The 26429-nt window shown below is 48.4% G+C and overlaps 1 protein-coding gene across 2 annotated transcripts in view; it reads right to left on the reverse strand.

Moving 5' to 3' along the window:
- The window catches only part of LOC140420922 (sodium- and chloride-dependent neutral and basic amino acid transporter B(0+)-like), a 154635-nt gene that overhangs the window by 102958 nt on the left and 25248 nt on the right, over window positions 1–26429 (reverse strand). For both annotated transcript variants that reach the window (XM_072505072.1, XM_072505071.1), the window contains exon 3: window positions 2729–2860. In XM_072505072.1, coding sequence (XP_072361173.1) covers window positions 2729–2834 — 106 coding nt within the window. In that variant the 5' untranslated portion in view covers window positions 2835–2860. The remainder of the gene's footprint in view (window positions 1–2728; window positions 2861–26429) is intronic.

Below are 26429 nucleotides of genomic sequence, written 5' to 3' on the forward strand. Positions count from 1 at the left end.
ACATCTGTTCCAAACACCAACTACACCTGTACATTTGCTCAATTGACCAACTGCACCTGTACATCTCGAAAGACCAACTATACCCGTACATCTGCTCCAAATGCCAACTACACCTGTACATCTACTCCAAAAAACAACTACAACTGTACAGCTGCTCGAAAGATCAGCTACACCTGTACACCCGGATCCCTCCCTGGCCGATGGGCAGCCGGGTCTTCAGGTGTTGGGTAGGGCCCTGAACATGGCTACCGCCTTGAGCCTCTGCCAACACTGCTGCCGCTGCCTCCTCCAGCATCCGGCTGCCTGGCCTGCCATCAGCACCACGAGGGCATGTTCCACAGGGTCCAAGATATCGCCAAACTGTGCCTACGCATCTCCGGCCGCAGCTATCATCGTATCCCAGACACCTGCACGTAACGTTACCTGGACCGTGCGCTGGTTCCTTCCCCGGTGCTCACACCCACCCTCTGGTTGCTGATGTGTGCTGGGCCCGAGCCTCTGGTTGCTGGACTGTTAGCCGCTGCGTCCGAGGTGTGGGGATGTTAGCCACTGCCTCCTGCAGTGTTCAGGCACAGTGTGCAGGCATCATGGTCTGATTGGGATGCTGCGTAATAACCCACACATGCTACTTGGCCCGCCCACCCACGGGGAACCACTTGGGATGTGTGAAGTGCTCACTTCACTGCGATTGGCATTTCCCAATTAGCTACAGCCTTCAGCCACATGTGGTCAGTGGGAGTGGGTGGTCGCGGTGAGCAAAGGCTGGGTTAGCCCTGGAACATGGCACATGGTCCATGGGTTGGCATGGTGGACCCGCGGGCGCTGAGAAATCTCTCCCACCCCCCCCACCCCCAACCCCAAGCCTAACCCTGGCCAGGGGCAGCCATCCACCCCCTGCTCCATAACACCCCCCAAACGATGACGGGTCACCACTACTGAGGCTGGCCCCCCCACTGGCTCCCCCACCCCCATCAGAGCACTGGAACAGCAACCCCAATGCCCTCGAGCTCTTTGCCTGTGAGTGAAGATGGCTACTCACCTTCTCTAGTCCCCGCAGCAGCCCTTCCGCCAGCTGCACGTTTTAAAAAGGCGCCTGCGTGACCACTTGTTGGGAGACTGTTAGATCACGGGGGAGCATTAGATAGGGGGTCGCCCCCGTTAATTATTTGTAGATTGGGCTCAACTGGTGATTATTGGTTTGTCACCACACTATGGTGGGATTCTTGCTGGGTAGATCTCAAACAGATCAGCGTGGTACGGTTCTCAATTTTGGCCTCTGCCGCGATTTAATCGCCCAGTCGCACTCTCGCTTGAGTGCAACACAGCCATTAAATCCCGCCCGAAGTCTGTTACTTTTATTACAAAGTCAAATAACGAACACTTACACAGAAACATACATAGAAAATTAAAAGCAGAAGGAGGCCATTCGGTCCTTCGAGCCTGATCCACCATTCATTATGATCATGGCTGATCATTAAGTTCAACACCCTGATCCTGCCTTCCTCCCATATCGCTTGATCTCTTTGACCCCAAGAGCTGTGTCTAATTCCTTCTTGAAATCAAACAACTCTTTGGTCTCAACTACTTTTTACGGTAGTGAATTTCACAGATTCACCACTCTCTGGGGGAAGAAATTTCTCCTCCTCTCAGTCCTAAAAGGTTTACCCCTTATCCTCAAACTATGACCCCTAGTTCTGGGCTTCCACACCATCAGTACCATTCTTTCTGCATCTACGCTGTCTAGTCCTGTTAGAATTTTACACATTTGTATGACATCCCTTCTCACTCTTCTAAACTCCAATTAATAGAATCCTAACCAACATATGACTCTCCTCATATGACAGTCCCACCAGTCCAAGAATCAGTCTGGTAAATCTTTGCTGCACTCCCGCCATAGCAAGAACATCCTTCCTGAGATAAGGACGGCAAAATTGTACACAATATTCCCGTGTGGCCTCACCAACACCCTATACAATTGATGTAAAATATCCCTATTCCTCTCGCTATGAAGGCCAACATACTAGTTGCCTTTTTTACTGCCTGCTGTACCTGTGCGCTTACTTTCTGCAACTGATGCACAAGGACCCATTTATTCAATTTTTTTTGCTTCCCATTTGCGAACTAGCTTTCTATTCATCTCAAACCCATGCACTTTAACTTTACATAGTAATCTGCTATGTGAGGCCTCATTGTAAGCCTTCCGAAAGTCTAAATATACCACATCCACTGGTTCTCCTTGGTCAACTCTACTAGTTGCTTCTTCAGAGAATTCCTGTAGATTTGTTAAGCTTGATTTTCCTTTTGTAAATCCATGCTGACTTTCTCTGAATATACCACTGATTTCCAAATGCTGTACTGTGAAATTCTTGATCATGGACCCTAGCAACTTCCCTACTACCGACGTTAGGCTCACTGGTCCAGAGCTCCCTGTTTTCTCTCCACCTCCCGTTTTGAATACGGGGCTTATATTAGCTACCCTCCAATCTTTCAGGAAAATGAAAAAGGGCACCAGCATTAATAATATTAAATTACATTTGGAATGCGGGAAGGGAACATGTCACTCACTGTGCCTGCCTCTTCGCTGCCTGTACCTGCTCTTGTTAACTGAATGAATGATCAGGTTGCAACTTGTACCTCAAGCCTGACTTAAATCCTGCCTGATAAGAAAGTTACAACCAACATCTCAACAACTATTAATCATTTAAACTGTTGACAAATGAATATTAACCTTGCATGATTGGCACGGCCTTCCACCCTGCAACTGGTCCGAGGCTGGCAAACTGACCAAAGGAACATTCCAAGAAGAACACAGGCATCCCAACCAGTGCCAGCATGAGCGTGTAGGGAATGAGAAACACACCTGGAAAATATAACAAACAACTTTGGTGAAGAGTAAACTTGGGCAAGACTGAAAACCACTTTCAGGCTGAACTCCTGAAATCATTTTGAAAATATGTTTGTCTGTCCCCGTCTTTCCATCTAATTTTCAATCCATCCATCTAGAAATATTTTAATTCTATCTTTCCCAACAGAAAAGAACTAATCTCTCTCATCCTCTCCTATCTCACTGGCCATGGCGACTGTAGGATTTGATGGCTGTGAACTGTCATCATCTAAGAAAAGGTTTAACCTTCAGCTCCAATTCTAAAACTTCAGCAAATCAATGGTGAAGGTGATGGGAGACCAGAAGACTGGGAGAGATTCAGAATGCAGCAAAGATGGACCAAAAATACAATTAGGAAGGAGAACATAAACTATGAGGGCAAGATAGCAAAAAACAAACAGCAAGAGCTTTTTTTAAGTTCATTAAAAGGAAGAGAGAAGTAAAAGTAAGCATTGGACCCTCAGAGAATGAAACCAGGGAAATAATTATGGGGAACAAGAAAATTGCAGAGGAGTTAATAGCTATTTTGCATCGGTCTTTACTGAGCATCCCAGAAATAGTACAAAATACAGTCACCACCACCAGAGAATGAGATTTACGTAAACTAATAAGGATAAAGGCTGACCATTCCCCGGAATCTGAATTTGGACCCCAGGATTGTAAAGGAGGTCGCTACAGAGATTGTGGGTGCATTGGGAGTTATTTTCCAAAAATCCTTGGATTCTGGAACTGTGCCAAAGTATTGGAAAACTGTCGATCTTCAAACAGGGAATGAGGCAAAATGAACTAAATTATAGCTTTTATCAATTGTGGCATAGAGTACAAAAGCAAGGAAGTCATGTTAGATTTGTATGGGACATTGGTGAGGCAAAGCTGGAGTACTGTGTGCTGTTCTGGTCGCCACATTACAGGAAGGATGTGCTGGCCCTGGAAGAGATGCAGAGGAGATTCACTAGGATGATGCCTGCGATGGAACATTTAAGTTGTGAAGAGAGGTTGGATAGGCTTGGATTGTTTTCGCTGGAGCAGAGAAGACTGATGGGCGACCTGATCGAGGTGGACAAAATTATGAGGGGCATGGACAGGGTGGAGAGGGAACAGCTGGAGTGAGTCACCACCTCGGTGCACCTGGCATCACTAACATCTGTCACTCCTCACAATTGCCCCCAATCCCCTAGAGGCCAACAATACCCGACCTGCCTGCATCTCCATTACAAGCCACCCTCCAGCAAACCCTTAGAAATGTATTGCCCTCTTTGGCCAGGAGCCTTGCACACACATGTCACCATCGACAGAGGCCCCTTCATAGAATCCACCTCCCAGCATCTCACTATGTCCTGTCTGTGCCCTCGAGGAAAATGCGGCCCATAATCGTCCTGAGCGGCAGAAGACAGGAGTGGGAAATGGCCTGATATTCGGGTCCAAACCCTCTTGGAAGACTCCCGGGGGAGTCCAAGAGAGGACAGTGGTTGTGATTCTCCAAACAAGTGAGAGTCCAATGCAACACAGATGTCCTTATAGCAAGTGAATCCTTCCCAAGATCTCACCCCATGGGCTGGATTCTCCAATCAGCCAGCCACATGTTCCTGGGTGGCACGCTCTCTCTGGCAGCAGGATACTCCGCTCCCACCACCTGCCAAAGAGATTTGCCATTATGGCCACCCCACGCCATCAGGAAACCCTCAGGCACAACAGAGAATCCCGCCGGCAGAGAATCCAGTGACATGTCTTTTGTCTTGCAGGATCACCATCAGACGAGGCTGGGTTGTCCGGGGGTGCTTCCCCCAACCAGACCCTCAGAGCACTCTGGCACTCCAGGGAAGACACCAACGTTTTGACACTACATTCAACTGCACCTCTCCACCATCTCAGAGATTATCACATCGGTGAGCAATGTTAGTGGTCAGGCTCCTGGGTCACCCTCAAGGGAGCACCACACACATGCTGCAGCACATCAGCTGGAGGCGGGGACTCCTGAAGCAGCGGATGGTCAGAAGGCTCCCCGATCCCAGGGAACAGCCATCATCCAGGCAGGTGTCACGCTTCTGGAAAGTATGATCCAATCACTGATGCAGATGCAGACACTGAGCCAGGATATATAGGAGGGAGTGTCAACAACATTTCAGTGCCTGCAGGCAGAACTGGAACAGTACAACCATCTCAGACACAGGAGATGTGCTGACAATGCATGGTACCCAGTCCAACGCTGAAAGGTGATGTCCACGGTGGAAGACCTGGAGAAAGACTTCAAACCATGGGCTGGATTCTCCGGTCACCAACGCCGAAATCGCGTTCGACGAACGGCCAGAGAATCCGCGTTTTTGACCAAATCGGGGGCGGCGCCGCTTTCACGATGCTCAGAGAGTACGCCGCATCAAGTATCTATGGCCTCAGGGTATTGCCTGAGGCCCGCCCTCCAATGCTCTGCCCCCAACCGACCGAGTTACCGACAGCATGGGTCTCTCATGGTCTCACCCGTCGGGGACTCGGCGTGGCGGCTGCGGTCTCAGTCCAGCACCACCACAGTCGGGGGAGAGCTGATCCGCACTGTGGGGCTGGGTGGTCCGGGACTATTTTGCGTGCCAGGACCGTGGGCTGCGTCCGCCATGAAGGCCGTTGTAGGCCCTCGCCGTATGCTAGCGAGGCCACGACCACGGACCCGGAAATTCTCCAGGGCATATCAGCAGCTAGACCCGGTTACTCTACGCTGCTATCCTGCTAGCCCCCAGCAAAACGCAATAGGGCATCACAGGTCAGATGGCGAGACACGCAGCAGGCAGCCTCCATGTTTGATGTGTTTTCTGCGTAACACCTAGCAGGAACGGTAGGCCCCATAAAATAAGGAAGATAGATGACACTTAAATTGGCGCGGGTGAGGTTGATAGAATATAATTACGCGTAAGGGTACAGCATTGTACATTGTCACCATGAATTACTTTTGCACCACCAATCTGACTTGCCTCCAACTTCTGTCTGAGCATTCTAAAGGGTGGGCTGGAGCTGGGTGTTATGCGCCTGCCAGGTGGGAAGGGGATGGGGGGGAAAAGTTGGAGCAGGGCATAATACGTGAACGTCCCATATACTGACACCCTCACCATGAAGTAGCAGGGCATGAGACCATAAGTGTGAGCCCGCCTCGTATGACAGCATCCCCAGTGAGTGGGCCCTAACCGTTCACCATCTTCTGTCTCCCACAGACCCCCCACAAGCCGTATCGACCCGCGAGAAATGTTTGCCAGCATACATGCAAGGATCATCCGGTGGACAGTGGTATCTTATCCGGAAGACAGGAGTCAGACTTTGTCAAACAATAAAGAGCGTCAAAACTCATCCTCCAGAGTGTCATCATCATCCTTCGTCCCATGGACAACACTCTGTAGAGATGTTGGTATGGCCCTCAGAGTGGGGAGAGGGAGCTGTGGTAGTGGGAAGGAGCGGAAGGCCCGGGGGAAGATGGGGGTGAAGGACTGAGGAAGAGGGAAGGGTTGGAAAGACTGAGGGAGAGGGAAAAATTGGAAGGACAGTGGGAGAGGGAAGGCTGAGAGGTTTAGGGAAAGGGGATTCTCTGTAGGGGTGGAATGAATTTAGGGGGAGCAGGGTGAAGAGGTGAGATAGGACTGTGGAGCTGCCGGTGGCCAGCCCTTCTAGTTGGTAAATCGGGAAGTGCTGAGTGTCCCGTGTGCCACGCCCTGGGTCACACGTTGGGAGGCCTGCCATTTCAGCTCAGACTCTATGCGCAGATTGTAGCGCACAATGACTTACGCAAGACGAGAAGCAATGAAGTCTGTCTAGGCTTTATTAAGCGAGACTTGTCCCCAGCAGCTCATCAACAGAATGAGGCTGCGGGGAGAAGCTCGAGCTCTTATACTCCGCCTTCAGGGCAGAGCCAGAAGTCAGCAGATCCAACCAGGACCCGGGACCTGTCAGCCAATAGCCTCTCGGCTTCACAGGTACCACATGACCCCTAATACATACCACCACATTCACCCCTTGTTAAAAAGGAACCCGGCGGGGTGGTGGTTCGCATGGTGGTAGGGGTTTACAAGGCTGGCCCTGGAATAAATTTCGGACTGTGTTAATACAGCTTTAGCCCTACACTGGGCTATGTACAGGTTTGTGAGAACTATTTACAATACGGGCAAAAAAAATGTTTTTGTTACAACAACATTCTTGCTTTTTCTTGGTGTCACGTGGATTCCACGAGTCGAGCGGGCGGTCTGGTCTTCCTCGTCGATCGCCTCAGCCCCGGTGGTGGTGCAGGTGCTTGCTCGGGCGTTGTCGTCTCCGGGAGCGTTTCGCTGTTTGTTCCTGTTTTACTCCTGGGCGGGCACGGGAGGAGGACCGATCCCCCCGGGAAGGGGGCGGTCGCGGGTTGCGCCGGTGACAGGGAGGGGGTGATCGGTGTCGGGGGTGTGTGTGTGTTGCCGGCGGGCGCCAGGTCCCGCAGGGAGACCGTGTCCTGTCGGCCGTCGGGGTACGCCACATAGGCGTACTGCGGGTTCGCATGGAAAAGATGAACCCTCTCGACCAACGGGTCCGATTTGTGCGCCCGCACATGTTTCCGGACGAAGATGGGTCCTGGGGCTGCCGGCCAGGTCGGCAGCGACATTCCGGAGGAGGACTTCCTAGGGAAGACAAGGAGGCGCTCGTGCGGCGTTTGGTTAGTGGTGTTAAACAGCAGCGACCGGATGGAGTGGAGAGCATCCGGGAGGTCTTCCTGCCACCGGGAAACTGGGAGATCTCTGGACCGTAGGGCCAGTTGGACAGTCTTCCAGACCGTGCCGTTCTCCCTCTCTACCTGCCCGTTCCCCCGGGGGTTGTAGCTGGTTGTCCTGCTCGAGGCAATGCCCTTGCTGAGCAGGAACTGACGCAGCTCGTCACTCATGAAGGAGGACCCCCTGTCGCTCTGGATGTATGCGGGGAAACCGAACAGTGTAAAGATGGTGCCAAGGGCTTTAATGACTGTGGCCGCTGTCATGTCGGGGCAGGGGATAGCGAAGGGGAAACGGGAGTACTCGTCCACCACGTTCAGGAAGTATGCGTTGCGGTCGGTGGAGGGGAGGGGGCCTTTGAAATCCAAACTGAGGTGTTCAAAGGGGCGGGAAGCCTTGATCAGGTGTGTTCTATTCGGCCTGAAAAAGTGCGGTTTGCACTCTTGTGGCAATTCCTGGTGACTGTACGGACCTCCTCCACAGAGTAGGAGAGGTTGCGGGACTTTACGAAATGGTAGAATCGAGTGACCCCCGGGTGGCAGAGGTCCTCGTGGAGGGCTTGGAGGCGGTCTATTTGTGCCGCGGGATAGGGCATCGGACGGCTCGTTCAGCTTTCCAGGACGATACAAGATCTCATAATTGAAGGTGGAGAGTTCGATCCTCCACCTTAAGATCTTGTCATTCTTAATTTTGCCCCGCTGTGCATTATCGAACATGAAGGCTACCGACCGTTGGTAGGTGAGGAGAGTGAATCTCCTGACGGCCAGGTAATGCCTCCAATGTCGCACAGCTTCCACTATGGCTTGGGCTTCCTTTTCCACTGAGGAGTGGCGGATTTCTGAGGCGTGGAGGGTCCTGGAGAAAAAGGCCACGGGTCTGCCCACTTGGTTAAGGGTGGCCGCCAGAGCTACATCGGATGCGTCGCTCTCGACCAGGAAGGGGAGAGATTCATCGATGGCGCGCATCGTGGCCTTTGCGATATCCGCTTTGATGCGGCTGAAGGCCTGGTGAGCCTCTGTCGACAGGGGGAAGGTAGTGGACTGTATTAGCGGGCGGGCCTTGTCTGCGTACTGGGGGACCCACTGGGCGTAATATGAAAAGAAGCCCAGGCAACGTTTCAGGGCTTTGGAGCAATGGGGAGGGGAAATTGCATAAGGGGGCGCATGCGTTCGGCGTCGGGGCCTAGCACTCCATTGCGCACTACGTATCCCAGGATGGCCAAACGGTTTGTGCTAAAAATGCATTTTTTCTCGTTATATGTGAGGTTCAGGGCGTTTGCGGTCTGAAGGAACTCTTGGAGGTTGGTGTCGTGGTCCTGCTGATCGTGGCCGCCGATGGTTACGTTGTCGAGATCTGGGAACGTGGCCTGCAACCCGTGCTGGTCAACCATTCGGTCCATCTCCCGTTGGAAGACCGAGACCCCGTTCGTATCGCCAAATGGGACCCTTAGGAAGTGGTATAGCCGCCCGTTTGCCTCAAAGGCGGTGTACTTGCGGTCACCTGGGCGGATGGGGAGCTGGTGGTAGGCGGACTTGAGGTCCACGGTGGAGAAGACCTTATACTGGGCAATCCGATTGACCATGTCGGATATGTTGGGGAGAGGGTACGCATCTAGCTGCGTGTAACTGTTGATGGTCTGACTATAGCCTACGACCATCCTTTGCTTCTCCCCGGTCTTTACTACTACCACCTGGGCTCTCCAGGGACTATTGCTGGCCTGGATTATGCCTTCCTTCAGCAACCGCTGGACTTCAGACCGGATAAATGTCCGGCCCTGGGCGCTGTACCGTCTGCTCCTCGTGGCGACGGGTTTGCAATCCGGGGTGAGGTTTGCAAACAAGGATGGCGGTTCAACCTTGAGGGTTGCGAGGCTGCAGATAGTGAGTGGGGGTATTGGGCTGCCGAATTGGAATGTTAGGCTCTGAAGGTTACATTGGAAGTCTAATCCCAGTAATGTGGGCGCGCAGAGTTGGGGCAGGACGTAGAGCCTGTAGTTCTTAAACTCCCTCCCTTGCACCGTTAGGTTTGCGATGCAGAACCCTTTGATCTCCACTGAGTGGGATCCTGCAGCTAGGGAAATCTTTTGCGTGCTTGGATGGATGGTCAGGAAACAGCGTCTTACCGTGTCTGGGTGAATAAAACTTTCCGTTCTCCCGGAGTCTATCAGGCATGGCGTCTCGTATCCATTGACCAGCACCGTTGTTGTCGTCGTCTGGAGTGTCCGGGGCCGCGATTGATCCAGTGTCACCGAAGCCAGTCGTGGTAGTAGTGTCGCGGCGTCTTCTTCGGACCCCTTGGAGCCGTCGATGCTGGGGTCCTTTGTTGTCAACCAAGATGGTGGCATCCATGAATCGCGCGTGGCCGGCGGTGGACAAAATGGCCACCCCCATGAATCGCACGTGGCTGGGGGGTCACAAGATGGCGGCGCCCATCCTCCCCTCGTGGTGCCCGGGACCCAAAATGGCGGCGCCCGCGGGTCGCACATGGGGCGCTGGGGGTGTTGGGGGGTGCTTGGAATGTGCTGTCCTCGTTCTTCTCCGGGGATTGCGGCGACCCCCCGGGACTGGCACACTGCCGCGTAATGGCCCTTTTTGCCGCAGCTTTTACAAGTAGCTGCGCGGGCCGGGCAGCGCTGCCGGGGGTGTTTCGCCTGTCCGCAAAAATAGCAGCGGGCCCCCCCCGGGATGGTCTGGTGCTTTAACCGCGCAAGCTTGCGGGGGGGGGGGTGGTGCCGGGGAGTTGGTCGCGACGGGGGGCCATAGGCGTGGGCGTTTTGGGAGGCCACATCAAGGGAGGCCGCAAGGGCCCGTGCCTCTGAGAGTCCTAACGCCTCTCTTTCTAAAAGTCTCTGATGAATTTGGGGAGAGTTCATACCTGCCACGAATGCATCATGAATTAGCAGGTCTGTATGCTCGATCGCGTTCACCGGCGGGCAGTTGCAGCCTCATCCCAAAATCAGCAGCGCGCCGTAGAATTCGTCGAGTGATTCTCCGGTGATTTGCCGTCTTGTCACGAGTTGGTGGCGTGCGTAGGCCTGGTTCACGGGCCGAACGTAGATGCCCTTCAGCAACGCGAGCGCGTCGGGAAATCCTCTGTGTCTTCTATTAGGAGTAAATTTCCGGGCTTACTCTCGAATGCAGGATCTGCATTTTCTGCTCTTCCGTGATCCGGCTGGGGGCCGTTCGGAGGTAGCCTTCGAAGCATGCTTGCCAGTGTTTGAATACGGCCGCCGAGTTCGCTGCATGGGGGCTGATCCGCAGGCACTCCGGGGCGATCCGGAGCTCCATAGTCTTTTAAGCTCGCTTAATAAATTGTAGCGCACAATGACTTACGAGAGAGACGAGAAGCGATGAAGTCTATCTAGGCTTTATTAAGTGAGACTTGTCCCCAGCAGCTGAGCAACAGAATGAGGCTGCGGGGAGAAGCTCGAGCTCTTATACTCTGCCTTCAGGGCGGAGCCAGAAGTCGGCAGATCCAACCAGAACCCGGGACCTGTCAGCCAATAGCCTCTCGGCTTCACAGGTACCACATTACCCCTAATACATACCACCACACAGATCCTTCTGGACACCATCCTCTTCCTCTTCGTCAGATGCCGCCTGGCGTTCTTCCTCTTCCTTGACCAGCATGTCACCCCTTTGCTGTGTGATGTTATGATGTATGACACAGGCCAACATGATGCTCAAGGACCTCTTGGGGCTATACTGAAGCCCCCCACCAGAGCAGACCAGCATCAGAACAGTACCTTGAGAACCTTAATGCACTGTTCGAGGGTGCATTGGTTGCAGCATGTGCGTCATTTTAACGGGTGTCCGCGTCACACTGGCACCTCTGCATCGGCATCATTAGCCATGATCTCAGTAGTTAAGCCTTGGCACCCAAGGGCCAACCCCTCACCTAAGGGGGTGCCTCGAAGATTCCAGAAACCAATGAGTACATCAGGACGTATGTGTCATGCACATTGCCTGGGTATTGGATGCAGACATGCACGATTTACAGCTGGTGGTCACACAACAACTGCACATTCAAGGAGTGGAAGCCCTTCCTGTTGAACCGGTACCCATAGGGGACATGCGTTCTATCGATCGCCCCTTGGACCTGGGGTATGCCACCAATGGCGGCAGATCCAGCTGCCTGGGCATCCTCATGGGCTTGAACCAGTTTGAAGGTGATGTCGTCCATTTCCCAGGAAATAGCTAAAATCCAAGTTTTAAAATTATTGTAACTACAGTTGAAATACAAGCTGCATTATTCTAAATAAGCCAAGGTCAGCTTGGCGGTGAAACCTTTCACCAGCCTCTCAGCTAGACTGCAAAGGGAATAAGTCAAGGATCAATGTGAATGATGGTAAAAACCACTGTTCAGAAGTCACAATTTAAAACTTGGAAACAATATGGGGCAATATGCGGTATCAAACACAGATATAAGGTTACTGGCACAAGTGTTGCCTGTGTCTTCTCTCTCTCTTCACCTTTGTTCTCTTCCAGTTGTTTTCTTCCTTATGCCCTGCTGGGCTTCAGCTTCTTTGCTTTTGTATTTTTGTCATTTTTGAAGTATACTAAGTTGATTTTTGCCATAAAACTCAATCTCGCACTACCACCGGACCCTCACCACTTTTTTGAAAGATAAGAGGTTCTGCAGAAGGTGATATAGTCCATTGCCTAGTAGCATAGGGCATCTGTTTCAGCGCGGATACACCAGTGTGTGGACTGTTGGACAATCGTGCACAGTTCCCCACTCAAGCTCTGGAATGAGCCAGAGGCATAAATGTTCAGGGAGACTGTCACCTTAACGGCCACCAGGAGTGGATGTCCTCCTCCATACACCCGCGGTTTCAGGTCCATTACCATCTAGCTTAGGTGGCGCATGGTGTCCTTGGTGAGCCGGGGTTGGCGTCAGCACACACGGTACAGCAGCTCCTCGAAGGACAGGCGCCAATGATATAAATGTGGCATGATGCGGCGCTTCATTGGCACCTCCTCCTTGGCCTTTTGGACGGCCGGCATTTGAGGCTCACCAGCTGGCTCCTGTTCTTCTGGGGCAGCTCCTCTTGTGCAGAGTCCTACCTGGACTTGCCCTGATGCTCTAGCCTCCGTGCATCTGCAACGGCAGCAGTGGTCAGGTAGACAGTGAGCATAGCTGGCTGTAGTCCAAAACCCATGTCTCTGTAGGTGGAGGAAGAGAGAGTGTTATGGGCCAGAGTTTTGAGAACCCCAAAGTATCATGGAGATCACCTGACCCACAACTTAGAATAGATTGTGGTATGGGGAGCACACGGCCCACTCTACAGGTGTGGTACAGCAGAAATGGAAACGTATTTTTTAAAGTCAAAACAATGTTTATTCTATGAACTCAAGTTAACCTTTTTAAAACATACAGTGGACATCTTAGCAACCATTAATTCAAATACAACCCCCAAAGAAAACAACACTAAGTAATCCTTAATAACTTCCCAAACAACATTCAGAAGACAAAAGAAACACCTTTTAACAGCAGCACATTAGGTTTACATTCACTAACGAGAACATTTATAATTCTGAATTCACTAAATGATCAAGAGATAGTCTTTTGATGGCAGAGAGAATAGCAGTACACCTGCTTGGTCTGGCTTCAGCTCCAACACTGAAAATGAAACTAAAACACACCCTCCAGCAAACAGCCTAAAACAAAAGTAAAAGGCTGACAGACAGCCCAGCTCAACCCACACACTGACATCACTGATAAAGACTATTTCTTAAAGGTGCATTTACTAAACACCCATTTCTTAAAGGTACTCTCACATGACACCTCCCCTTCCCCCAAGAAAAAAATAAATAAACCATCAACTTCAAGATGGTTTCATTTTTCACCTTTTCACCATCCTTCAAGAAATGCACACAGTAAATATACTTTTTTGTTTCAAAGAAAACAACACATGCAAACAGGTACAATAATATAGTCCATTTTTGTTCTTCTTCCTCCAACTGAAATCCTTCTTGATTGACAGTCTCTTTGAACAAGAAGGTCTCTGCACGATCCGTCCATTTCTCTACGCCTCGGCATTTCTCTTTAAAGTCAGATACTTTAGTTAAACCTGATCACAGAGTCCCTTGTAATTCTCCAACACAGGAGCATTGGTTACCACAGCTTTCAGGCTGTCAAATGCCTGTTGAAAGTCCGCTGTCCACTGAAGTTCTTGACGTTTCTTTGACGAATGTGATATAAAATAGTTACTTTAGAGATATTAGTTAATGTAATGTAGGAATAAGCCACTTTGATTCTGGCAAGTAGAGACAAAGGATTTTAGACCGCATGGAAAAAAGCAGGAAGAGGTGCGTCTATGAGAGTGATGCTGAATTGATAGGGGCCGGAGAAAGGGATTGGAAGTGAGCCAATCAGAATAGATCAAACAAGTCAGGAGGGACATAGGATGACCTATGGGTGTCGAGTATGTGAAACTTGATGCCATTTGAATGTATCAGTACTGATCTCTTTGTCTGGGACATTCACTTAGTTCCCGGGGCTGCAGAGAGCAACATGTTATCTGTATCACTGTGGACTAGGTAGCTTGCAAGCTGAATAAAATAACTTCTGTTATACTTGCAAATCCATCTCGACTTTTATTGAGGCCAGACTGACGGATAAAGAAATTTGGGATTCAACATTTGGTGCCGAAAACCGGGATTTCTCAGGGCGATCCTGGTCCAATTGCGAAATCAGAATTAGACTGATTATGAACAGGAGGATGGGGAACGAGGGCCCTCAATGTAGAACTGGAAAATGACCGCGCATTGATTGTTCCCCTCTTCTTATCGTCTGATTAGTCTGGTCACTCCCGGTTGGCACAGAAAGACCGCCTCGACGAAATCACAGGTCAGTCTGTGGATTAGCATTTTAATTGATGGGATTTCATTTGTGAGTTAATTCGGCTGGGGTAGGCTATATTGTTGATGGGACATTTAAAACTATAAATGGTTCAACTTCATTTGTGAGTTAATTCGGCTGGGGTAGGCTATATTGTTGATGGGACATTTAAAACTATAAATGGTTCAACTTCATTTGTGAGTTAATTCGGCTGGGGTAGGCTATATTGTTGATGGGACATTTAAAACTATAAATGGTTCAACTTCATTTGTGAGTTAATGCGGTTGGGTTAGGTTATGGGAGGTCGATGCAACATTTGAAATTGAAAATGGTTCACCTCTATGTGTGTGTGTGTTAAAAATATAGTTGATTAAGCTAAAATTTTCTCCTTGGACTGTAGTGGCGAAAAACGCAGTTCCGAGGACTAGTTGAGATTATGGGGAATTCCTTGGATAGCACAAATGATCCAGGCATGCCACTGCAAATATTATGTGATAAGTATCCGGACAAAGCGAAGGATTTTAGAAAATTGTCAGCACAGTTAAGAACTAAAATGGGAGATGAATGGCCACTAGGGGGCACCAAAGACCTAGGAATGGTTAAGAAAATCCAGGGACAAATTTGGAGAAAAAAATCAAAGTATAAAAGCTAAAGAATTAATTGGATTATGGAGGCAATATTGTCAAGAGGAAAGAGATAAGATTATGTTGTCTAGCTGGCAGGACAATGCCCTTAAAATGGGGATTCCAATTAGTGAACAGGGTAATCTAAAAACATTACAGATCTTGAAAAAGGAATGTGAATTTAAAAAAAGAGCAAGTAGAGACAGGAAAGACGCGGGTCAAACAAGAGATGAGCTACGTAGTTCAATGGCTGGCCTTGAATTGACAGAAAAAAAAAATTCAATAATTTGGAAAAGTCAGTAAAAGTTCCATCTGCACCCATAGCATGGTCTGCGCTCATTCCAGAACCACCAGAGTACAATAATATATACCCAGTCATTGCTCCCCAGATTCCAAATATGCCAGAAACTCAAGCCCTTTTGGATGATAGTGTGGGTGATAGTGTGGGTCCTGATTTACCAACTTCACGACCAGAAGAGCAAAAGGAACTCTGTCCCACAAGCCCAGTTAGCTCTAGGACAAGATCTCGGACAGCGAGAGAGGGGCTTGACCCTCACCAGAAACAATTAAGCATATCACCTAAGTCTCTCCAAACTAAGGAGAAACCACAAGATTCGGGAACAAAGGAAGCTGAAACAACTTATTTTGAAGAGAAAAAACTCCCCCTAGTGACAGGGAGAGACGTTGAAGTCTTGGAACAATCAGGGGAAATAGCTAGAGTGCCCCCTGGTGACATTCGGAGACAGTTACCGATTAGGAAGATGCGAAACCCCGACGCAGTGACTGCGGGAGCGAACCCCACAATAGACGTTTACTTCCCATGGACACCCAGTGAGATGGTGGCTATTATGGCTACAATCCCAGATAGAAAAAAATCTCCTGCTGCCTTCGTGGATTCCTTGAGAACTACCATCTCAATTTATCAAGCTGATTCAAGGGACCTCTGGGCCCTAGTCCAGCAGATTTTAACCCCAGCAGAGTACCGCAATTATCTTAACCACCTGAATTATGCTAGTCATGCCGCACTTCAGCAGGCCTATGCGTTAGACGACGATAGAAGGACACAGATCTTGAATGCGTTGAATAGCACATTTCAAAGGCCCATAAATCTTTCTGTTATCTTAGACCTAAAACCTAAGAAGACTGAAGAGCCAGAGGAATTTCTGGAGTGTTTTAATTAAATCTACCGGGGGCAGTCAGGCGATTTGCTGTATCAAAATGGTCAGAATTCCCCTCAATATTGTGCTATGTTAATGCATTGCCTACCACCTTCTGTGGTTACTGCTGTGAAATGTAATAACATGAATTGGACGGAGAACGACCCTTCCCAGATGGCAAGGGCAGTCAGATTTTATTGGAAGGAGGGTGTAGGCCAAGAAGGAGGCTCAGTTACAAAGGTTAAGACTGAGTATGTAATGAAAAAGGATGATTGGCGATCCCAACAAGCGGCAGAAATGGTAGTTTACCAGCAGGAGCCCCAATATAGTGACTTTGGGTGGGTGGATCAGCGAAGAGGAGGATACCAAACCCACCCAAAGGGACCCTCACCCCCTTTTTATGGCCCACCGAACGAATCAACAGCTCTACAACCGCAACCCCCTCTGAGGGGCCATTGGTCTACTGGAAGAAGAGGACGGGGCAAAAATAGAGGGAGCAATGCATGTTTTAATTGCGGCCGTGTAGATCACTGGCAACAGGAATGCCCCTTTAAAAGATAGGCAGTAGAAGGAGATTATCCGACCCAAAGGAGAGGGTACCCACCAAGGGGAGGACAGACGAGATACACTGACTTCTCCCAGGAAAACTCTTTCCCAACACAGGATTGACTAGCTAATTTAGCCATAAGGACTCTCCAATCGGACAGGGAACCTATTATCTCTCTGCAGATAGGAGATCAACATCACTCATTTGTAATCGACACCGGGGCAGCCATGTCTTCTGTGCAATCAGCACTTAAATTACCATTATCCGACCACACGCAGCAATTGTCAGGGTTCCAAGGACAGGTGTGTGAGTATCCTATTTCTGAACCTGTGACAGTCACTTACGAGAATAAGTCTGCAGAGCATCAGTTTGTAGTGACTACTGGATTGGACTGTAACTTGTTGGCCCGAGATTTACTGTGTATCTTCCAGCTACAGCTAGAATGCGGAGATGAGGGGGTAACGGTTACATCATGGAGGATGAGGCAACAGTGCTATATTTCTATCACCCCCCAGTTGTGGACGTTAGACTTTGAACAGTCACTGCATCACGTTACCCTGGCCTATGACAGAACTGGACGAAACAGGGAGTTGGAGGACAAATACCGGCCATTACTTGAGACCGAATGGCCAGTCAAGGTTACAGCCACAGTCACGGGAAAAGAAGGTACAGCCGATTTTGTTACAATATCGCCACATTTATGGCCACAGTCAGCTTCGGTAAGCCCTCATATTACACGTCAGGTCCATGACCAGTACCATGCCAGGGATATGGGGCGAATGGTCAGGAGGGCAGTGGATCATTCGGATCCAACAGACTACACACTTCAAGTCATGCCGGACGGCACTACCATAAAATATTTTGAGGTCCCTGAAACGATTAACACTCGACTGCAGCATCACAGGGGACATGATGTGTTGGAATATGTCAATCCACAGGTCTGGGCGGAATACCCATCACAAGTGGGAAAGACAAATGTTACACCTATTAAGGTGATGATTAAGGATCATGTAAAGCTACCTTCCATTCGACAATACCCCCTGAAATCTCAAGCTGCTCCATCAATAGATAAATTAATTCAAGAGCTGTTGAAACAGGGTATTTTGGTCCCTTGCCAATCAGAATGTAACACCCCCATACTTGCTGTGCCTAAACCAGCCAAACCAGACCAGTACCGATTAGTACAGGATTTACGTTCAATTAATGCCATCGCACAGCCGTTACATGCTCTCGTCCCTAACCCTGCCCACATACTGGCTCAAATTCCAGCTCAAGCCCGGGTCTTCGCCGTAATTGACCTTCAGCACGCCTTCTTTGCCCTCCCACTTGCGACTGAAAGTCAATATTTGTTTGCCTTCACTTACAATGGACAGCAGTATACCTGGACCCGACTGCCACAGGGGTTCGTCAATTCACCTACACTCTTCTCCAGATGTCTGCAGACCCAACTCCAGGCCTTGACATTGGAGTATGGTTCCACTCTAGTGCAGTATGTAGATGACATATTGGTGGCAAGTCCTGACGAGCCCAGTAATAGGGATGATGTGATCCAATTATTGAACCACCTATCCTCGTTGGGTTATGTTGTTTCACAAGCAAAGGTCTTGGTGGCTCAGAGAAAAGTTAAGTTCTTAGGAGTTTTACTTACAGCCACAGAAAGAAGTCTCGAACCCAGTAGGACTGAACCAATATGCCAATTCCCCGCCCCTACAATAGCCAAGGAGGTTCGTCATTGGCTGGGTATGATGAATTATTGTCGGCAGTGGATACCAAACATCGCTGTCTATACAAAGCTGCTGACGCCTTACACTAGTAAAGAGGGAAACTTTATTCTCACCACCGAGGCACTCGAGGCCTTCCGTTGCCTGAAGCAGGCCTTGCTACAAGCACCGGCCCTTGGTAGGCCCCTATACGACCGACCATTCCAGATATACTGTACTGTTCTGGAAGGATGTTCAACAGCGGTACTCACCCAGCAACATGGGGACAAGCACCGGCCCGTAGCATATTACTCTTCCAAACTCGACCCAGTGGTGTTGGGCCACCCTGTTTGCACCCAGATCTTGGCAGCGATATACAATAGTTTGCAGGCTGCTGCCAACATCACTCTCCAACAGGATATTACGGTGTATAGCTCCCACTCGGTAATCGCACTATTGGGGCAACTGCAGACTCAGCATCTTACCGCAGCTCGTCAGAATAGGTATGAGATATACCTTTTGAACAATCCATGTCTGACATTTAAATACTGTACCACTATCAATCCAGCCTGTTTTCTTAGCGGTCCCCCTGTCAATGAGGATGCGCCTGGTCACGACTGTTTAGCCTTGATTCAGGAAACTACAACAATAAGGGACGATCTGAGTGATATTCCGTTAGAACAACCTGACATGATTATGTATGTTGATGGCAGTGCATTAGTAAGCCCCACTGGCCGGAGACTGTCCGGTTATGCAATCATAGATCAGGATGGTCTGATTCTAGAAGCGGCAGCTTTCCAGACCCCTTACTCAGCACAACAAGCCGAACTTTTTGCCCTCACCCGTGCATGTATACTTGGGAGAGATCGCCGGGTAAATATCTACACTGACTCCCGATATGCTTTCGGGGTAGTTCATGACTTCGGACAACTCTGGAAGAATAGGGGATTCCTTACCTCGGCAGGCACAGAAATATCCAACCGGGGTTTAGTTAATGACCTACTGCAGGCCCTCCTTCTGCCCCCGCAGATTTCCGTTATTAAATGCGCTGCCCACACGAATGGTACAACCCCAGTTGACGTTGGTAATGAACGAGCAGATTGTGCAGCGCGAACAGCCGCGCAAATTCAGCAAGTGATGGTGCCTCAGATGTTAAGTCAGACTAAATGATCTACTATAAATATGTCTGCTTCTGACAAGTCAATGCCAACCATCCAAGACATCATAAGGTTACAGGAGGACGCTCCTGAGAGTGATAAACAAATGTGGAAACGGTTAGGTTGTACATATGATTCTGTTTCCTCTTTATGGACCACGCCTGCACATCAGACTTGTATGTCTGATGTGCTGGCTTTATGGGTCATTGAATGTGTACACTTTGCAACTCATTGTGGGGCTCGAGGGACTAGTGATTTGTTGCTGGACACTTGGTGGCACCCTAAAATGCAGGGGTTGGCCCAAAGTTTCAGTAATCGGTGTTTGATTTGTCAGCAATATAACACCGGAAAAGGTATCCCTTGTGGGAAGGGGCAAACCCCATTGCCCAGTGGTCCCTTTGAGACGCTCCAAATGGATTACATTGAGTTGGAAAGGTGTCAATGTTATAAATATGTTTTGGTCATTGTGGATGTGTTCAGCAGATGGGTCGAGGAGTATCCGACTATCGATAATAAAGCTGCCACTGTGGTTAAAGTCTTGATGAGGGAAATCATTCCCCGGTACGGTATACCAGCTCAGTTAAGTTCTGATAATGGGCCTCACTTTTTTGGACAAATTAACAAGGAGTTTTGCTCCCAGTTGGGCATACGCCAGCAGTTACACTGTGCTTACAGACCGCAGACGGCCGGGTTGGTTGAGAGACACAATCAGACCCTCAAAACTAAATTGGCTAAATTAAGAGCAGACACGGGACTGACATGGCTTAAGTTGCTCCCCGTTGCCCTCTTCCAGCTGCGGGTTACACCTGCGGGACCGGCCCGGCTCGCTCCCGCCGAGATTCTTTATGGCAGGCCTCTTAGAACTCCCTGGAGCCTGCAGGTTCCCAGACTGGTTCAGTTTCATCAGATGACTGAAGAGATGACCACCTATGTTCTAGCCCTCACGCAAGTGCTCAAGGAACTCCATGGCCAGGTCCGCGCGGCTCACCAGCCATTGCCCCCAGTACCTAGCTCACTTTCAGTCCAGCCCGGTAGTTATGTCATGGTCAAAAATTGGACTAGGAAGGGGTCGGAGCCGCGATGGGACGGGCCCTTCCAAGTTCTCCTTACCACCCCCACAGCAGTTAAAGTGGAGGGGCGAAGTGCTTGGGTCCACCTACATCACTGTAAATTGAGTCCATCTCCACTACTGTAAAAGGTCGGATACTAACCTGCCTCCCTTCTCCAGTGCTATTTTACAGGTGTGGAGCATGATGGAGTGGCTACGCATCGTCTGTCTGATATTTGGCCTCACTTCGTTTGGCGTGTTATTGGCGATGGACATGGAAAAGGGGAATATTATGTATCTGTGTAGCCCCAACCAATCTACAAGGATACATCACCTATGCAAAGGTGATGTTCTTCGCTGCCCCCATATACGAGGACATGGTATCGACTCATGGAAGGTCATCAAAGTTAAGGAGAATGCAGGAGTCATGAAGCAGTTGCACCGGTCCCGGCGATGGGAAGGGAACATTATATGGACATTGCCTTGTTTTTGGAATACATGTAAATTTGATTTTGGATGTGTTAAGAGTGGTACAATAAAGGTAAAATCAGGCTGTCAGAAGAGCGTAGGAAGAGGCTATGAGAAAGTGAAAGGGACTAGAGAGAGGACGGGGCGTATGAGAAGGGAAGTACAGCTAGAACGTAGGTTACCGGGAGATACACTTAAGTTAATTAAAGGCCAAACTGAGGAAAACCCGGGTAGTATGAATCTCTTCTACCAGATTTACCACCGCTTGTATGGCCAGGGACGGGTTGTCTGCTACCCAAGCCCCGCAGCGGTGTCTAGGTTATTTTCTGTTTCACCGCTTTGGGGCACTCCCCAAACGGTGGTTCTTTGTCAGCATTCCGAACCACTGCCCGATCAGGTCACTCTTCCTTACGATCCGGGTTCAGCACCACCGGTTATTTGCCTTCCCCTTCCTCGGGGTAATTCCCATTCACAGTACGATAGGCTGCGACGGTGGAGGGCGTACATACCTAGCCACTTCACTCCCAATAGGGATTCCCGGTCGTACGAGAATTGCTTCAGCAGTGAAGGATATGGCTGTTTGCTGGTAGAGGTGGACACAAATATAACATGTCTGTTTCCCACCTGTACGGACAGGAGGTGCCATATCACCCAGGCGTCTGGCCAATGCGTTTGTTACAACACCACTTGCGTTCCATTGAACGCCGGCCTCCAGCTCCTTTGTGGCTGGGCGACTGTCTCTCATATCACTGTTGGGACTAGGGCTTTCCGCATTGCTGGGCGGCCCGAATGGGCATTTCAAAGTTGGATAAACTGGGCTACTGGGGGGTCCTTACGCAACCGATACGCTGATTGTGATGCTAGCCTGCACACGGAGCAAGGATACTACTTTTTATTTAATGGTACAGCGACCAACGTTTTGTCACCCCCATTTCCCCGCTGAATTGCTATAGGGACTCTAGTCCCTACCACAGTCCCCTGCCCTTCGGCGTGGAACCTGCATAATCAGTTAGCACGCCGGGCAGTCTCTGCTGAATTTTGCGAGAACTGGAAAAAACCTCAGGTTCTTGCACCCAACCGGGGCCACTCAGCCGGGTGGGGCATTCTGAGCGTATTGACACTGGGAGGTGTGGGGGGTTCCTTGGCTGTCAGTGATCGGAATTATTTTATTTGCGGCCTTACCATCTTGGGAAATGAAACCTTGGGAGCCCTCGGGGCAATAACCAAGGAGTTGTCTCAGCTACGGTTGTTTGCAATGCAGAACCGGTATGCTCTTGACTATCTTCTGGCCCGTGAGGGTGGGGTATGCGCCATAGTACAGGGCAAGTGTATCATGGGAGTTCAAGACTTGACCGCTAACATCACTAAATTTATGGATCGCATACGGGATCACTTGGACGGGATGCAGGATCCTGGCTCTTGGGATAACTCGGGATTTGGAGGTTGGAAGGACTGGTTGATAAATATGGCCATGTATCTAGTGGTAGCTATCGGCTGCATCTTTGTGGGCCTGGCCATCCTTAAATGTGTGATGGGTAGAATGCGGGGTGCACTGGATCAGATCACCGCCCCAAAAAATTTAACTGTTAAAATCCATGAGGGTGAAGCAGATGAAGGGGGCTAAGACAGGAATTGGAAATGCAGCGACGGATCTTTTTAGATGAGGAACCGTAGCTATGGATTGGATAGTTCGGTTATCATGGAATGATAAAAGGAGGGAATGATGAATGTGATATAAAATAGTTACTTTAGAGATATTAGTTAATGTAATGTAGAAATAAGCCACTTTGATTCTGGCAAGTAGAGACAAAGGATTTTAGACCGCATGGAAAAAAGCAGGAAGAGGCGTGTCTATGAGAGTGATGCTGAATTGATAGGGGCCGGAGAAAGGGATTGGAAGTGAGCCAATCAGAATAGATCAAACAAGTCAGGAGGGACATAGGATGACCTATGAGTGTCGAGTATGTGAAACTTGATGCCATTTGAATGTATCAGTACTGATCTCTTTGTCTGGGACATTCACTTAGTTCCCGGGGCTGCAGAGAGCAACATGTTATCTGTATCACTGTGAACTAGGTAGCTTGCAAGCTGAATAAAATAACTTCTGTTATACTTGCAAATCCATTTCGACTTTTATTGAGGCCAGACTGACGGATAAAGAAATTTGGGATTCAACATCTTCAGCAAGTCCATCAGTGGAGCAATCACGCGACAAAACATTTGCACAAATGTTCGATCAAATCCACTCATGCCAAGAAATCACATTATTTCCCGTCATCTTGAGAGTATTGAAAACGCCTCAATAACTGTTGGTTTCACATCCTGTGTGACCATTCGGCCATGTCCAATTGTATGGCCAAGGAAAGTGACTTGGCTTTTCCAAATTCACCTTTGGCTCGGTTTATCACCAAACCCGCCTCCGGAAGTCGATCGAATAACTCCATCAGATGTTTTAAATGTTCTTTTCATGTCTGGTTGAAAATTACCAGATCGCCGATGTATACCACACAATTGGGTAATCCTGAAATAACTTTGTTAGTTAACCGTTGATATGTGGCTGAGGCATTTTTTCATGCCAAATGGCATAACTTTGAATTGGCTTATACCATCTGGAGTCACAAAAGCTGAAATCTCCTTCGCACTTTCAGATAAAGGTACCTGCCAGGAACCTTTAAGTAAATCCAGTTTGGAAATAAAAGCTAATTGTCCCACTTTCTCAATGCAATCCTCCAAACGTGGGATAGGATAAGAGTCCGTTCTTGTGACTGCATTAACCTTTCTATAGTCCACACACAACCGTTGGGTACCTTCTGGTTTAGGTACCATCACTATGGGTGAGCTCCATTGGTTGGCTGTATCCCACTTCAAACATGCCACCTGTAAGCATACTCCCAATCTCTTTGTCAACCTGTGCCAACTTTAACGGGTCAAGTCTGTCTGGATGTTGTTTGATTGGAACATTTTCCACATCTACATCATGTATAGCCATTTTAGTACTTCCTACTTTATCTCTACAAACTTGCCCACGTGATATCAATAACTCTTTCAGGTCAGTTCGTTTTTCGTCTGGAAGGCAACTTACAATTTATACCAATTATTAATAACACCCTTGTTTTCCAATTTAATTTGAGGTATGTCAAATTCACAGTCATCTGGATTTGGTTCATCACTTTGAGCTTGAATCATTAAAATCTCCTCCTTTTTCTCTCCTCCCCCCCCCCCCAAAGTATCTTTCAAGCACACTTGGTGAGCCCTCCCTCCATCTGGTGCTTCCACCACACAATTCACCTCACTCAATTTCCTTTCAATCTGACAAGGCCCACAAAACCCTGCTTCTAAAGGTTCACCTACCACTGGCAACAACACTAAAACTCCATTTCCACAGACAAAACCACGAACTTTGGATTTCTTGTCCCCTACCCGTTTCATCACATATTGTGCAACTTTTAAATGTTGTCCAGCCAATTCACCTGCTCTATTTAATCGTTCCCTAAAATTTGACACTTAATCCAATAATGTAATTTCTGATTTCTCACTCACCAATTTTTCCTTAATCAATTTAAGTGGTCCTCTTATCTCATGACCAAAAATTAGTTCAAAAGGACTACATTTGGTTGATTCATTAGGTGCATCCTTAATGGTAAACAGTACGAATGGGATTCCTTTACCCCAATCCTCTGGACAATCTTGACAATAAGCCCTCAACATTGCCTTTAATGTCTGATGCCAACTTTCTAATGCTCCCTGCGATTCTGGATGGTACGCAGCTGATATAAATTGTTTTATTACTAAGCTATCCATAACTTACCTGGAGGTAAAATTTGATCCTTGATCCGATTGTATTTCTGTGGGTAGTCCATATCTAGTAAAGAATTTAAGTAACTCCTCCACAATCTTTTTAGCTGAAATATTACACACTGGAATGGCCTCTGGAAACCTAGTAGACACATCCATTATAGTCAAAAGATATTGACTTTTTGATTTAGGAAACGGTACTACACAATCAATTTGGACCCTTGTAAAAAATTCCTCAAATGCTGGAATGGGTATTAAGGGTACTGATTTTATCACTGCTTGAGGATTCCCTATCACATGACATGTGTGACATGATTGACAAAATTTAACTACATCTTTATGTAGTTCAGGCTAATAAAAATGTTTTTGTATTTTAGCTTGAGTTTTCCTTATTCACAAATGACCTCCCACTTGTACCTCATGTGCAACTCGCAACACCTCCTTTCTATACACTACCGGCAATGCTACTTGATGAACTTCTGCCCACTGTACATCCGCCTGCATATGTAAAGGTCTCCATTTTCTCATCAAGACATCACTTTTACGGTAATAACACTCTGGTATACACTCAGATTCCTCGTCTGTATATGCTTTCTGATACATCCGGTTTATTTCTATATCTTTCTGTTGTAACTCCGCCAATTTTCCTGCACTAAAAATATCTGCCTCCACCTATTCCTGTTCTTTTTCAACCATCTGATCAAAAATCGTTTCTGATAATTGCACTTCAACTTCATCTTCACTCTTTGATTTCTCCTCTTGTCTTAACCTGTGACTTTGCGACCTTGCTCCTACACAATCTGGAAAAATCCCAGGATATTCGTCCTTCAACACTTCAGTTGTCTGATTTTCCACTGGCTTATCAACCACAGTAGCCACCACTCCCATCTGCGATCCAACTATATCATTACCCAAGATAAACTGTATTCCTGGACAAGATGCTTTCTCTATTACTCCTACTACCACTTCACCACTCTTCAGTGGACTTTCCAACCTTACCTTATATAATGGAACACTACTCCTCACACCCTGAATTCCACATATAACCACCTTTTCTGACAACATTCTTCCCAAACTACATAACTCCTCATCTCTTACCATTAAAGAGTGACTAGCTCCTGTATCTCTTAAAATTGTGACTTTTTATCTGCTCCTCCTGATACACACGAGTAAACTTTACCCACACAGGTAAATTCTTTAAAGAGATCTGGCACCTTCTTATCAATCACCTCTTGATCAGGCTGAACAATCTTTTGCACCTCCTTCGCTTCACTTTGGCCTTGTTTATTACAGTGAAAAAATTTGAAACTTTTCATGTCTCTTCCACCCTCCTGGATTTCTTTTTTAATCTGAGGTACACCCTCCTTATTATCTCCCATCAGATCACCTTTACTTTTACCACTTGAGTATTTATCATGTCCCCAGTTTCTATCCCTCACAAGCTGAAACTGATGTCCGAAACCAAACTTTGATTTATGAACGAATTCATAATCAT

Source organism: Scyliorhinus torazame, chromosome 5 (genome assembly GCF_047496885.1).
Source record: "Scyliorhinus torazame isolate Kashiwa2021f chromosome 5, sScyTor2.1, whole genome shotgun sequence".
NCBI classification, from domain to species: Eukaryota; Metazoa; Chordata; class Chondrichthyes; order Carcharhiniformes; family Scyliorhinidae; genus Scyliorhinus; species Scyliorhinus torazame.